The 16,349-nt window shown below is 47.3% G+C and overlaps 1 protein-coding gene across 1 annotated transcript in view; it reads right to left on the bottom strand.

Moving 5' to 3' along the window:
* The window catches only part of KCNN4 (potassium calcium-activated channel subfamily N member 4), a 48,671-nt gene that overhangs the window by 5,881 nt on the left and 26,441 nt on the right, over nt 1–16,349 (bottom strand). Inside the window, exons 3-6 of the mRNA XM_083515407.1 lie at nt 8,693–9,102; nt 6,365–6,497; nt 4,018–4,128; nt 260–378 (exon numbers count right to left, since the gene is read on the bottom strand). Coding sequence (XP_083371533.1) covers nt 260–378; nt 4,018–4,128; nt 6,365–6,497; nt 8,693–9,102 — 773 coding nt within the window. The remainder of the gene's footprint in view (nt 1–259; nt 379–4,017; nt 4,129–6,364; nt 6,498–8,692; nt 9,103–16,349) is intronic.

The following is a 16,349-nucleotide window of genomic DNA, read 5'->3' as shown; positions in this document are numbered from 1 at the left end:
TCCACTCCTCTTAACCACTACACCACACTGGCTCTAACCCCAGGGCTCTGAGCCTTCTTCCCTTGGGTGTTTGCCTGATGGTTTCTCCCACCATTCCTTGGCACCCAAACAGTCCACGACATAGAAAGGGGGAAACTGGCAGAGCAGGACCAGGGCAGTGCAGCCCTCTGCCCCGGAAGGTGCCTTTCCCAGCCTCCTCCCCCCCCCCCGACTTGGCACTACACCTGAGCACCCCATGACCTGGGAGCGATTGACTTACATATGGATGGCTGCCAGCAGCCTTCGGTGATGTTTGCGTGTCCTTAGGCCATCCTTCCTCTTGGTGTGTTTGTGCAGCATCCAAGCCTCCTGCAGCACGTTGGCGGCCGACCACTTCATCTAGAGGTTGGTGCAAAAAAATGGAGAGAAAAGGGAGAGACGTGACGGCTCGCCGAAGCTCAGTTTCCCTTCTCTGTCGCTAGGAACATAAGGAGCTGCCTTAGATGAAGTCAGAGCACAGGCCCAACAGCTCAGGGCTTCTCTCGCCCTGACGGACAGAGGCTGTCTGGAGTTTCAGCCAAGGAGACATTAATTAGAGATGCCAAGGATTTAGACTTTTTGCATGCAAAGCACTGATCTATGCTCCTTTGGCAGAAGGTTTTTGATGGTCTGCAACTGGACTGGGGAACTTTTGGCCCTGTGGACATCACTGGGAGACAACTTGGGCAAGGAGGCTTTGCCAGCCCTACCAGGAAATACCGGGGATTTGAACCTGGAACCTTTGGCAAGTGAGGGAGAGTCTGCCCCTGAGCTGCAACCCTTCCCTGCAGTGCCATTCATGACCCATGAAGTGGAAGAAGGAGGAAGACTGACAACTGCATTGGCCTTTGATTTTGCCGGCTAGGACAGGACATCTGTCAAAAGTGTTGTGAAAGCCTTGGGGGGGGGGGAGGCCAGGGAGGAGGAAACCCACAAGGAAGTCTTGATTTGCATGTATGCCTACACACGCCCTGAGTTAACAGGGCAGAGAGCCCAGGAACAGCGATTATTGTTTATTGCAGGGGGTTCTTAAACCGTGGTCCACAGGGCACATTAAAATGGCACCTGCCAAGGCTAGGACTAGCCGCCTGAGAAACAGTTTCTACACAAATGCAATTCTGGTTCTAAACACAGCATAAGGGGTCTCTATAGTATAGTGTATTTTAAAATGGGGTTTCAGAGTTTTTAGGGGTTTTTGAATGTTTTACGTAGTTTTTCAATTTCATTGTTCTGCATGGGACAATGACAATAAAGATATCGTATATCGTATATATTGAACAACAGAGCGAGGCGTGTTTCAAGTTTTTGCCCCTTGCTGGAAGAGCTAACCACACAAAAAAATGCCCCTTTTATTTGCATATTAACATTCAAATAGGGGAGCCTTTTAGCTCTTCTGCAGGGCAAAATGCTGCAGCAGAAACCCCTGTAGAGTTTCAGTTTGGAAGGGCTGCCCGACAGGGAAGGAAATAGCGAGGGGTTGATCTGCAGTTCATCAGTGTAGAAGTCTTGGATGTATGAAACGGCTTCCTCCAAAGTCAAGCCGAAGTCCCATCCACCTCATTATTGTAGACACCAGGGATGCGGCCCTCCAGGCCTTTCTCTCTGGCCCTTAAGACTCTCCCTCGGCTACACACTTTTCTCTCATGTGCACCCCTCCTGATCCTCTTGGGGTACCATTGCCTGGCTCTGAGCATTTTTGTTCCTTCAACTGTGATAATTAAGGCTGCGTGCAGGCCCCTGACCCGACCAGAAGCCCAAATGTGGGGGCCCCAGATCAAGCTGACCTGGGAACCCACCTGACCCATATCCAGCCCCCTCCCCCACAAAACTGAGCCAGAGCCTGCAAACTTGCAAAGCAGGAACACGCTTTGTGGAAAAAACAATGGTAGCATTTCACCAAAAATTGTAGCCAACAAAGATACGCAACTCTGGAAGGAGGAAGGTATGATGTGACCAGGAAGCCCTGTCTTCTGTTAATTCCTGACTTCTGGTGAATGATGACAAGAAAGAGGATGTTTCGAAATGAAAACAGAAGAGGCATTAAGGAAACTCAAAAGCTACACTTCCCACATTAATCTTGCTGAAATTGATTGATCCGAAAAGTCAGGGGGTGGGCAACGTGCATGTGACGCTCTTGGCTGAATTTCAAAAATCCTCTGCAAACAATTAATTCAGATGTCTGGCGAGAGTAACCTATTCCTTTCCTGTCAGCCCCCTGGGGGGCGGGGGGAGGAAGTGAGGGGAGGGGGGGAGAGAGAATGGGTGACAGAAAAAAGAGAAAAGGTAGCAGACATAAAAAAGAGTGGCACAACCCACTGCCAATACGCAGGCTCCAAAATATTATTCCCCAAGGGACTGCAGCCCTTGATGGACTAAAGTTACCCACTCCAGGTGCACATAATGGGAAATATTCTCCTCTGAGGAGGAAAGGCTGACACATCTGGTACTTTTTAGTTGAGAGAGAAGGTGAGTAAAAAATGTCACGACTCTCCAAGTGCCTCTGGATCTTAGGCAACCGAAAAATTGCGCTGTAAAAAAAAAGCTCAACAACTTTGGGGTTTGTTCAACATAAGCTCAGCAACTACTTTTGGGGTGTCCTGGCTTTTACTTTTTGAAATATGGCAACCCTGCTTTTCCAGGGACAGTCCTGGATTTACAGAAGCTGTCCCAGTCTCTGATTTGATCCCAGAATGTCCCTCTTAGGACGTTGTCAGGAACCAGACTGAAGGGTATTGCTCTGAGGAAGAATGGTGGAAGCCCCCCTCTCCCTCTGCTCAAGGGTCTGATCCTGACGCTCCTCTGGAGCAGGAGGATAGTATCGACCTAGAGCAATGGTTTGCAGAAGGACACAGTTTGGGAACTGACTATTGGGCTGAGCTGGGAGAAGCGCAACCAAGGGGAGAGGAATGGGAAGAGAGAGAGCTGGTTGGATCTCCCTCACTAGAAAGTTGTGGAGCCCATGAGCCCTAGAGCCAGGCGTCTGGATAGGGTAGCCTCTCACAAGGCTCAATGGTGAAGGAGGATCACGTGGTGAGAAGACGGGAAGACAGAAGTAACTGGAGGGAAGTGGGAGGAACTCAATTGGGAGTACCTGCATGGTGAAAATGGATGCTGAATGTTTGTGCTGTGTTCAGTAAAGCTCTCTGTTGCTGCAAAAGCCTGCTTTCGCTTCATGCTGTTATCTACAGAGAGGGGGAAGGTAAGTCTTGCCTGGCAGCCTGGCAAACGCCCCTATTTTCGTCAGAGAAATGTTGCAGGGTATGGAGCTATGCGACCCCCAAATCCAAGGAGATAAGTATAAAGTGATACTTCATGTTACATCCGCTTCATGTTACGTTCTTTCAGGTTACGTCCTGCAGCGACCCAGAAGTACTGGAAAGGGTTACTTCCGGGTTTCGCTGCTCGTCACCCGCATGCGCAGAAGTGGCGAATCGCAACCCACACGTGCGCAGACGTGCCGCTGCGGGTTGTGTTCTTTTCATATTGCGAACAGGCCTCCGAAAGGATCCTGTTCGCAACCAGAGTTACTGCTGTACAACCTTTAGAAGGCAGCTCTGTATAGGGAAGTTTTTGTTTTTTTTAAAGTTTTATTTAAAGTTTTATTGTGTTTTATTGTGTGTGTTTTTATGTTGGGCAATTTCTGCCTGGACACTGTTTCCAATGGCCGAATACCAGCAATTTCTGGGAAATTCGGGACGTATGGCAACCCTGAGATACAAGTGTTTCTAAGCACAGCACATAGGTAGACTATGGAACTCTCTGCCACAGTGATGGCCGCCAACTTTGATGGCTTTCAAAGAGGATTGAACAAAATCATGGCGAAGAAGAATATCAGCAGCTACAAGCTCTGCTTTGCCACTGAGCACCAGTTCCTGGGAATCGCAGGTTGGAAAAGTGCTTTTCATCCAGCTTACTGGTTCCCCACAAGCCACTGTGAGAACAGGAAGCTGGACTAGATGGGCCGTTGCCCTGATCCAGCAAGCTCATCTTCTGCCTTACCTCTTTGGCACATTGAATATCCATCATGAAGTTATGGACATGTTTTTCAGCCCTGCTGAATTCCAGCTTATCAGCAGCAACAGCCACCAAGAGGGCGGTGCAGCCCACTCCCTGCAAAGAAACAATGAGGACAATGAGTTTGAAGCAATAAAACTGGAGGCACAGAGGAAATATACACCTTATATAGAGCCAGTGTGGTGTAGTGGTTAAGAGCGGTAGTCTCGTAATTTGGTGAACCGGGTTCGCGTCTCCGCTCCTCCACATGCAGCTGCTGAGTGACCTTGGGCCAGTCACACTTCTTTGAAGTCTCTCAGCCCCACTTACCTCACAGAGTGTTTGTTGTGCGGGAGGAAGGGAAACGAGAATGTTAGCCACTTTGAGACTCCTTAAAGGGAGTGAAAGGCGGGATATCAAATCCAAACTCCTCCTCTTCTTCTTCTTGTGCCTCGGGTCAAACTAGGAATTACTGTGGCAGATAGGGACTATGATAGCTCGGTGGAAGGGCACATACCTAATTTCAGGATTTTCTGTATTATTAGCCTCGTTCCTCGCATAGCTCAGAAATTTTTTTTAAAAAAAATCAGCCCAGTTGGTGCATTTGATTATCAGTGCAGTTTTGAAAAGCTCAATCTGCCATCTTCATTCAAAATGGCATCGCATTGTATCCAAGCACAGATGAAAACCTGCTCCTTGATCTCGGGAACTACTGTGCAAAATTTGGTAACGATCTCTTAAGAGATGCCCAAACGCATAATGCATAAACATGCAACTTTCCAAAATATATAGTAGATTATTGTGATTATGTTTGTGATCCTCATTAATCACTTGCTGCATGAATAGTCTCTAAGCATCTTGGAAATGCATATGTATTTCACAAGATTTATATACTACTTGTTTGAAATAAAAAACAAAGCAGCTTAAAGCAGAGCACACAATTGTGTGGGGAAAGACCCCCCCAATACATTTTTAGACTGCAGCCGCCATCAGCATTCTGACCATGAAGCACACTGGCTAAAGTTGACGGAAGCTGAAGCCCAAAATCTCAAAATCTCCACTTGGGCTACCCGTGCAACGATCCACAGAGCAGCAGCAAAAGCATATCATCAATAAACAGCAAAATCTGAAGTCCACGAACATAGGCTTCCAATTAACACACAAGAATCAGGAAGTCGAGAAAAACAATACAATTCAATGGAAATGAAATGTGCAAATGCACACACAGTGTAAATTTGTGTTGTTTCACATTCCTTGGTGGGAAATTATTATTATTGTTACTGGTGGTGGGGAGGGTGATATATTTTTTTTTTAAAAAAAAGTATTTATTTTATTGATAAATATAAATATATTGCCATCGAGGATTTATGGCATTTTAATTTGAAGACGAAAAGTTAACATCAAACCGTAGCATATTCCACAGGAGGCATTTGAACACTGTTTTCACCATTAATATATAAAATAATTTTTTGCCACATTGTTGAAAACAAATCTTTTTCGGGTTTGTCCTCTACCTTCATTTCTGGGTTAATTTTTCAGCAGTAGCTATGGACCAGATCTGACTATTCCTTATTTAATCCCATGATTTTGAAATACAGAATCCATTGTCCATCCAAGCCAACTTCATTTGGTCCAGGCTACATTCCCAGTAATGCCAAGGAAAGGATTGGTATCAGTTCCTGTTTTGTTATCAAATAAATTCGCCGAGACCACGGTTATATATAGCATCCGACAGCCCTTGACACCCAGCACAAAAAGCGGCATTTAGCACTTGACAGCTTCATGGGATTTCTTATTTGACGCCTGACCAATAATAATAATGATACTAAAAAAATCAAATCAATATATTTGAGTCTAAAGCACTCAAGTCCATCTGCCAAAGTTCTGAAGTAGCATTGCGTTCCGTTTCAGAATTGAGAGGAAGTGTCGTGTAGTGGTTAGAGTGATTGACTAGGACCTGGGAGGCCAGGATTCAAAAATCCAGCCAGCCACAAAGCTAGCCAGATGACCTTGGAGTCAGCAGCTGCCTCTCAGTCGCTGCCTAATCGATTTTATTAGTCCACACTTTCCTCCAAAGAGCTTAATCCCCAAAACACCCTGCAAGGTAAGGCAGTGACTGGCCCACGGTCACCCAGTGGGTGGGGTTTTGAATGCTGGCTTCACAGGGTTGTTGTGAAGATTAAATGCAGAGAGGGAGAGACCACGTAGCCACCTTGAGCTCCTTGAAGAAAAGGGTGGGATATGGACACAATAAATGCCTAAGTTTTTTGGGGGGTGGGGCTGGGAGACAGATTCCGGATTTGCACAAATTTGCACGTTTCAGCTCTGCACCATGCGCAGACACATCTCTTACCATAACACCAGTGAACACGCACACGACTTTTCCACACACCGTCACCGGAACAACATCTCCGTAGCCGATGGTTAGGAAAGTGATGGGGATCAGCCAGAAAGTGCTATATAGGTAGTCGTTGTCCATATGCTCCCTGACAGGTGGGCACAAAGAGAGGTTCGTCAGGAAATGTGTATTTCACATTATTGAGAGTTATACTGCACCTTTCAGGGTTACTTAAGAGGACAGGGGAAATAGTAAACTCCTAAAAACTAAAATTAAACACCCATACTCAAGAGATTAAAATATCAGATCAGTGAACAGGTACCAGCAGTGTTCAAACTGACTCAAAACAGACCCTGGGAAATAAAAATACATTTGGCACCACAAGCACAAGTGCATTCTCTCTGCTTGTGACTCCCTGCCACTGGAATTCAGAGGGGTACTGCCTCCAGCCAGGGAAGTAAAACTCAGGCACAGTCTATGTTGTCCTTGCCACTACCACCACTGCTCCCTCACAGGCCCTCTCCCTCTGGGCCCAGTCTGGACCACTGCCCAAACAGACTGGGAATGGGGCAGGGCAGGAGCGATGACATCATTGGTCTCTCTTTGCTCGGGCAAATCCATGAGGGGATAACAAGGCTTTCAAGTTTTGCTCGTGGCAGCTTGGCATAGTGGGGAGGGGGACACCAGAGAGCGAGGAAAATAATCAAGCGGGGTTGGGTACATTTTCCCATGAAACATAACCCGGTCCAGTTGGGCAAGCGTTCTCTCCCATCATGCACCAGGGCAGGCATGCCAACACTGCAGCTTTTGAGCAGGAGACTGTTAGTTTTGCAACTGATCTTCCTCGCAACTGCTTTGAAATCCAATCTATGGGCTTTGCCTATTTATTATTTTTTTTGACTGAGTGTCACCTGAAGTGACAAAAAGCTTGTTTATTCTTTTCGCCGAGGCTGACTCAGTTGCTAGCCTCCGGCTCATCAGGGGAGTTTATTTACCTGTTGGCTGGGCATCAGGCGGAAAATGGGATTGTCCTTTACAAACAAAGGCCTGCTCTGAAAAGGAAGAGGGTAGCGCTCTGGACTGCTTCAGAGTAGAATGGGTTCCTTCTATAGATGGGTCCATTTAACTGACAAAGCATATGTTCTGTAAGCAGAGAACTCCAGGCTCAGTCTGCAGCTAGAACAGAAGTGGGGGGGTGCTGTGTCTTATAGAGGGACACAGCTAATCCATTCTGGTTTGGTCCCTATCCTCCTCTCTCCCACGTTATACAAGAGCAACCCTGAGATTAAGAGGAGGAAGCAGACTGCCAGGGTCATCCCCCTAGACTGGTTGCATGTAAGGCAGGTGGGTGGGTCGGCTGAGCTCGGTGGGCCAGTGCCCCGTTTGCCCTAATCCAGAATGCAGCAACTAGACTGATGACTGGGAGTGACCGCTGAGACCACATAACACCTGTCCTGAAAGACCTACATTGGCTCCCAGTACGTTTCCGAGCACAATTCAAAGTGTTGGTGCTGACCTTTGAAGCCCTAAATGGCCTCAGTCCAGTATATCTGAAGGAGCGTCTCCACCCCTATCGTTCAGCCTGGACACTGCAGTACAGCTCCGAGGGCCTTCTGGCGGTTCCCTCCCTGTGAGAAGTGAGGTTACTAGGAACCAGACAGAGGGCCTTCTCAGTGGTGGCGCCCGCCCTGTGGAAAGCCCTCCCATCAGAAGTCAAGGAAATAAACAACTATCTGACTTTTAGAAGACATCTGAAGGCAGTCCTGTTAAGGGAAGTTTTTAATGTTTGATGTTTTAGTGTGCTTTTAGTTCTGTTGGGAGGTGCCCAGAGTGGCTGGGGAAACCCAGCCAGATGGGCGGGGTATAAATAATAAATTATTATTAGGTAAAGGGACCCCTGACCATTAGGTCCAGTCGTGGCCGACTCTGGGGTTGCGGCGCTCATCTCACTTTATTGGCCGAGGGAGCCGGCATACAGCTTCCGGGTCATGTGGCCAGCGTGACTAAGCCGCTTCTGGCGAACCAGAGCAGCGCACGGAAACACTGTTTACCTTCCCGCCGGAGCGGTACCTATTTATCTACTTGCACTTTTTGGTGTGCTTTTGAATTGCTAGGTTGGCAGGAGCAGGGACCAAGCAACAGGAGCTCACCCCATCGCGGGGATTCGAAACGCCGACCTTCTGATTGGCAAGCCCAAGAGGCTCAGTGCTTTAACCCACAGCGCCACCTGCATCCCTAAATTATTTATTATTATTATTATTATTATTATTATTATTATTATTATTATTATTATTAACTGACCCTCGCTGCCTAACACCAGCACAGGCAAGCCCCGGTCCTTACCGTTCGCAGACAGACAGCACCCAGAAGGCAATGAACCAGAGTCCCATCGTGAAGATCAGCAGCACCCTTCCTGGCTGGCTGTTCACCATCACCCGTAGCACGAATGGGTACTGGAAGTGGATCTTGTTGAGGGACCCGATGCTGCGGTACGAGGCGTCTCCCAGAACGCTGCTCTGCAGCAGGGCCGCCCGCGTCACCAGGTAGAGGCGGAGGAACATGAGCAGCGACAACAGCATGTCGACCTCGGAGAGGAACAGGAAGGCCTGCGTGGGCTGGGGCTCCAGGCAGGCGAAGTCTCCGGTGGGCAAGGGGTGGATGGAGCAGACCAGCAGCTCCAGCATGATAAATGCCAGCTTCCGGCAACTGACGGCAATCCGCCAGTCAGTCAAGGAGTTGTCCATCATGAACAGCTAAGGGGAAAGAGAGCAGATAATAATAATAAAAATCCACTATCCAAGTGACGCCCTCTTGTCACCCCCCAGTGGCTGGTGGACGCTGGTACTGGTAGGGCAGAAGATAGGGAGACCAAGGCTCCGTTCAGCTTATTCCATTCTCTTGACAGTTCCCTAGCTATTCATTTCCATCTTATATTGGAGCTTCCGCATGATGGTAAAAATGTCACTTCCGGAAACATAGCAGAAGTTCCACGCTAAGTTCCATGCTACAGTGGTACCTCTGGTTACATACGCTTCAGGTTACAGACTCCGCTAACCCAGAAATAGTGCTTCAGGTTAAGAACTTTGCTTCAGGATGAGAACAGAAATCGTGCTTCGGCGGCACGGCAGCAACAGGAGGCCCCATTAGCTAAAGTGGTGCTTCATGTTAAGAACAGTTTCAGGTTAAGAACGGACCTCTGGAACGAATTAAGTACTTAACCCGAGGTACCACTGTATTTGCTTCCGGTGGGGAGTGGGAATCTGTTTGCAATTAACACTAAGGTTAGCACTAAATTTACGACATATTCTGCTGTGTTTCTGATGTGGAAGCCACTTCCGGAAATATCGTGGACTACAGTGGAAGTTTTGTGCTCAGGTCAATGTTATTTACTTCCAAGAAAAAGAAATCCTTTCAGAAATAGCACCAAATACGCCCTATATTTTCAGCTGTGTTTCCAGAAATGGCTTCTACATGTGAAAGCTCAAATATAATTTGGAAATTAGCAGGTAGGGAGACGTTGGGGAAATGGAATAAGCAGCGATGGGAATGCAACATTTGTTGTTTTAGCTACAAGAGGCTAACATGGCGACCCTTCTCGAAACATATACAGCGCCTCGCTTCACTCCTAGAATTGAGAGTAAAAGGTTTATGCCGAACTGGCGAGACTAGCAGGGAAAATTCGAAACCAGCAGGACCAGATTTCCCTAAAGGACTGGAAGAAATTTATGTTGTATTTGAAAGACAATTGTAATCACTTAACACCACTTGTAGGACTACAGGAAGTTTTGTAAGGAGGCCTTTACAAATTATTGTGAAAAGGACTAAGATTAGTGGATGTAAGATTGGACTTTTAGCAATAAGCATAGCAATAAAATGCAAAATCAGAGAAAAATTTGGAAAACCATTAGAAGGGGTTGAGGGAGGTCTCAGGCTGTGATGGCCAAAGACATATATCATGTTGCTTTGGAGTTATTATGTTGGAAAATTCAAAAAATAATTTAAAAATTATATATGAGAGTAAACGAATCAAAAGTTCTCTTAATTTATTTGTATTTCTTTAACAATATATATATATCTCTCTCCAAGCAGTCTCAATAAATGGTATAAAACATTCATTTAAAATAACAATAAAAACAAGGCTTTATGAAAACAGTAGGCATTGCAACATGATAAGAAAACACAAATGTGCATAATAAAATGGCTTGTCTGGCTGGGTTAGCCAAAAGGAAGAGGGTTTTTTAGCAGGGTCAAAAACAGCACCGTGAAGGAGCCTGCCTGATATCAAAAGGCAGGGAGTTCCACAGAATAGTTGCTGCCACGCCAAGAGCTTTGTTTCCTGTGCAGATTCCAATTCCCAGTATAAGAACGGTAATGAATGGCTTATGAAAATGCACATATGCGTGGAAGGAGTGAAGTGTGGAAGCTCCAGCACTCCTTCCATTGCCCATATCCTGATGCTTCTCCTTGCCATCTACCTTGGTTCAACTTCCATCTCCTCTCTTAAATCGCCATCTCCCCCCACCCCACACACACTACCCCCAGTCTGTCCCTAAACTCCCACAAAGCATCTCCACATCCCACGGGAAACGCATTGCCTCTCCTGCACCTAGCTTTGAGTAGAAGGAGGGCATTACATTTCCAATTATTTGTGTACACACACAACCTCCCGGAAACTGGCTGGGAAGCAGGATGGCGGCTTTGCCAAGTTTACAACATGTTTTATTACCTTATATGAAGACTGCCTTTACATCTCTCGGCCAAGACAACAAAGGGAGTTTACAGTTTTAAAAGACTAAAGGCTGTGCCCTGGAAACTTCCGCATCAAATCACTGCAGTTCACTCTACATGGGGCTGCCCTTGAAGACGACTTGGAAACTTCAGTGGGTCTAAAATGCAGCAGCCAGGGGTCCCTTTAGATCTCAAATAACCCCTGTTTTAAGACAGCTGCGCTGGCTGCCAGTTCGTTTCTGGTCCCAGTTCAAGGTGCTCATGTTATTGTTTAAAGCACTAAATGTTCAGGGCCCAAATATCTGAAAGCATGTTTCCTTCCCTACAGACCATCTCTGGTGCTAAGATCAGCAGAGGGCGCCCTTGTGGTTGTTCCTCCACCTTCAGAGGCTAAGGTGGGGGCGGGGGAGCAGAGTGGCCCAGGACAGGGCCTTCTCTTTGGCAGCCCCAAACTGCAGAACTCCCTCCCCACAGAGATGCATCTGCTAAGCGCTTTCATTATGTGGCTCCTGGAAAATGCTGAACCCTGGCTTTTGATATTTGAGGTGCATATTTTTAGGAACTGTGAATGTAAGTTGTTTTAAACTGTTAGTAATATTGTTTTAATGCTGTAACCCACCCTGGAACCATAGGGTGAAGGACAGGAAAACAAACAAACAAACAAATAATTAAGTTGTACCTCGGCTCCCGAACACCTTGGGAGTCAACTTTCTGGCTCCCGAACAATCGAAAACTGGAAGTGATTGTTCTGGTTTCTGAATGTTCTTTCAGAAGCCGAACATCCCACGGGCTTACAAGGCTTCCGATTGGCTGCAGGAGCTTCCTGCGGCCAATCAGAAGCCGCACTCTGGAAGTTGAACATTTCAGAAGCCGAACGGACTTCCGGAACGGATTCTGTTCGACTTCCGAGGTACGACTGTAATGATGATGATGGTGGTGGTGGTGGTGTTACATTGGATCTGCTGGCATAAGGAGCCACGAGGGTCATCTAGTCCAACCCCCTTTAATGCAGGGATCTTCCCCCCAACGTGTATACTGCCTCCGACAGTGACTTGTCCTCCACGAAGCTGCCAGCTCCTCCTTCAAAGCCACCCGAGTCTGTGGCCATCATTGCCTCTTGCCTGCAACGCTATGTAAGCACTTTCAGTTGCAGGAGCCGCTCTTCCGCTGGCTAACCCCATCGCGTGTGGCAGAAGGTCTGGCATGTGAATGCGCAAACACTTAAGAGTGTCTGCCAGGCAGGTTTTCGGCAGCCCACGTCTCTTTGCTGGCCGCCTGCACCTCTGGGTGTGTCTGTGTGACTCAGGGTTATATATTTATCTGCATGCAAAGCAGGCTGATAATTCTTGAGGAATTTCAAGCTCATTGTGGGAGGGGGGCAGGGGGGGGGGACCCAACACTTGTTAAGAGCTGCCACCAGTGGCGTAGCGTGGGTTGTCAGCACCCGGGGCAAGGCAAGTAATTTGCGCCCCCTAACCCGTGGATTTGCGCCCCCTAACCCCCAGATGTTGCGCCCAGTGCGGCCGGCCCCCCCTGCACCCCCCACACTACGCCACTGGCTGCCACTGTAATTCTTGTAACATACGGAGTAAAAAAAAATACCAGGCTTATATGTGTTTAGGCAAGAGGAGTTTGGGCTTTATCAGGTTTCGCCTGCACAAAACATCAGGCATAGTTTTGACTTTACTAATGCTTCTGATTGTATTGGCGGCTCCTTCTAGTTCAGTTCTTCCTCACTGGCCTGCTCTGAAACGTTTTAAGGGTGAAAACCAACGTTAGTCATGCTCAGCGTCAATCAATGGAGCTGAGTAACTTAAGTCCATTGGATCGAGCTGAGAACAGCAATAGCAGCGGCCCTTATTTCCTCCTGCAGTTTCCATCCACTGCCGGAGGCAGTATGTTTCAGAATACCATCAGTGGATGGAAACTGCAGGAGGGGAGAGAGCTACAGGCTCTGGCCTGATCCTGCAGGCTCTACCCCCAGTACATTTCCGAGCACAATTCAAAGTGTTGGTGCTGACCTTTAAATCCCTAAATGGCCTCGGCCCAGGATACCTGAAGGAGCGTCTCCACCGCCATTGTTCTGCCCGGACACTGAGGTCCAGCGCCGAGGGCCTTCTGGCGGTTCCCTCATTGTGAGAAGCAAAGCTACAGGGAACCAGGCAGAGGGCCTTCTCAGTAGTGGCACCCACCCTGTGGAACACCCTCCCACCAGATGTCAAAGAGATAAACAACTACCTGACATTCAGAAGACATCTGAAGGCACCCCTGTTCAGGGAAGTTTTTAATGTGTGACATTTTAGTGTATTTTTGGTCTTTGTTGGAAGCCGCCCAGAGTGGCTGGGGAAACCCAGCCAGATGGGCAGGGTACAAATAAATTTATTATTATTATTATTATTATTATTATTATTATTATTATTATCACAATTATCATCAAATGCACTCAAAATATGGGTGCCACAGTTTAAGAAGGGTATTGAACAAGCTGGAACGTATGCAGAGGAATGCAACCAAGATGTTGAGGGACTGGAAAGCAAGCCTTATGAGGGACGGTTGAGGGAGCTGTGTGTGTTTTAGCCTGGGGAAGAGGAGACTGAGAGAGATGTGACAGCCATCTTCAAATATCTAAAGCGCTGTCTCATGAAGAGCGAAGCAAGATTTTCTCTTGCTCCAGAGACTAGGACCCAAACCAATATCTTGAAATTGCAAGAAAGGAGATTCTGACGAAACACCAGGAAGAACTTTCTGACTGCAAGAGCTGTTCAAAGGTGGAACAGAGTCCCTCGGGAGGTTGTGGACTCTCTTTCATTGGCTGTTTTTAAACACAAGTTGGATGGCCATCTGCCTTGTATGATCGAGTTGAGATTCCTGCAATGCCGGGGGTTAGGCTAGATGACCCCTGAGGTCCCTTCCAACTCCTTGATTCTATGCTTTGTGCTCAAGAACAATTGTTTCATTCATGCAGAAGCCAGGCTGGTTTAATCAGTTAACCGACCAGTCAATTAAAACTCACACAATCAACTAAGTTAAGTTGTATTTATAGCACAATCCAAGGCGTGTCCACTTTGGAGGGGGCAAAATCTAATTCAGATCAGTGGTTTCTGCACACCCACCAATATTCTGAGACTTTGAGGCATCTGGTTGTATATCTTCATCCTGATTCCTTTGGTTGCTTTGAACTGCTAACACCAGGCTAAACTGAACGATGACCAGAAAGTCCTTCTGGCAAATTACAGGAGAAGTTAACCTGAAGAGGAAGAGAAAGGACCCCCAAAATCACACCAGAGCCAGCCCTCCGCGATATCCTGCAGCGACCACAACTCGCCCAGTAGCTGGATGAAACATGCCGTGACTCAGTCAGGAAACAGCTCACTCAGATCAGCAGCAGAGATCAAACAGCCCAAAGGAAAGGAAAAACCCTTCTGAGATGTATTTTCCAAGTGTCACCAGCTCCTATGCGCGGTTGAGCTATATGGGTCTGCGAAGAAGGCTGAAGTTCTGGGCTTGCGTCCCAGACCTTGAATGCAAATCCCCGCCTGCCAGCCTGATCTTTCCATTCGCCTTCGTTTCCCCATGAAAAGCTAGTTCCCGGCCACTTTTTCTTTGCAGTTAATTTATAGAGTAGAAGAATGTTACAGGTTCCAAATCGAAATCCATGCAACCGCCGCCACCACCCCAAGGTCAAAGGTAGGGAACATAGGAAGCTGACTGAGTCAGAGACCATTAGTCCTTTGGATCCAGCAGACAGAAAAGAGAGTACTTCACACAGCAAACTACAGAACTCGTTTCCGCAGGAGGCAGTGACTTGGATGGCTTTCAAATAGGACTGCACAAATTCATAGGAGGATAAGGCTATCAGTGATTATGAGCCATTATGGCTATTTTCTACCTTGACAACTAGAGGCAGCGACGCTTCTGAATACCAGTTGCCGCAAGAGGGGAGAGTGCTCTTGTGGTCAGTTTATAGAATTATAGAACTGTAGAGTTGGTGGCACTGTGGTCTAAACCACCGAGCCTCTTGGGCTTGCCAATCAGAAGGTCGGCAGTTCGAATCCCCGCGATGGGGTGAGCTCCCGTTGCTCGGTCCCTGTTCCTGCCAACCTAGCAGTTTGAAAGCACGCCAAAAAAAGTGCAAGTAGATAAATAGGTACCGCTCCAGTGGGAAGGTACACAGCATTTCCGTGTGCTGCTCTAGTTTCGCCAGAAGCGGCTCAGTCATGCTGGCCACATGACCCAGGAAAACTGTCTGCAGACAAACGTCGGCTCCCTTGGTCTCTAAAGCGAGATGAGCGTCGCAAATCCAGAGTTGTCTGCGACTGGACTTAACTGTCAGGGGTCCTTTACCTTTACCTTTTAGAGTTGGAAGGGAGCACGAGAGTCATCTAGTCCAGCCCCCTCCAGCTTAACATGCTCAGAGACATTTGCACCTATGCATATAATTTAGCATATGCAGATCTCCATCACTATCCCAGTTTCATATACGTACCTTCCCATTACCATCTTCCTGTTATAATGGCTACAGTTTCCCAAAATGAGGAATTGGGCCCTTTTAGGTAACCTTCAGCTGAGTGTCCTGTCCTTCACCCAGAAGCCCTACTGCCAGGAATTTGTTTCAAGCCTTGGGTCATTGATTTGGGGCATAATTATCCCCCTCCCAAGCCTCATCCTGTCCCTCTTTAACAAGCACAACACCTACTTTTTCTCACTCTGTGTGCTGCTTGCTGTGAGCATACCAAAATATGTACCAATTACTGGAGTGAGCCTGTTTTGGGGAGGTTTTTATTTTTTTCCGTCGTTTCCATGACAACAGCTCTCCCCCAAGGGGGGGTGGGAACCACCACAGGCATATTTGCATCAAGTAGGGCTGTCCAAAAGAAGGACACAAATATGCTAATTTTAGAATGAATTACTATAACGGAGATAGAAAAAAACACTTCACAGAAGACTGTGACCCAGGTGACTTCATGAAGCTCAATAGGTGATCTAGGTCCTTTGTGGCCATATTTACACCCAACATTTGAAGTGCTATGGTAACGCTTTAAACAGTTGTGGCTTCCCCCAAAGAATTCTGGTGGCTGTAGTCACGGAGCTACAATTTCCAGAGAGATTTAACAAGCAATCCTTCTTCCCAGCGAATCCTGGACATTGTAAATCTGTGAGGGATTTACAGGCTTCTCCTAATAACTCTCAGCGCCCCAAACAAACTACAGCTCCCATAACTCTTCGAGAGAAGCCATGACTGCTATCATTGCGGCATCCTAGTGCTTTAAAG

The sequence above is a fragment of the Podarcis liolepis genome (assembly GCF_965112155.1).
Source record: "Podarcis liolepis genome assembly, chromosome: 7".
NCBI classification, from domain to species: domain Eukaryota; kingdom Metazoa; phylum Chordata; class Lepidosauria; order Squamata; family Lacertidae; genus Podarcis; species Podarcis liolepis.
Note: the sequence above shows the minus strand (reverse complement) of the source record. Positions and strands in the feature narration are given on the sequence as shown.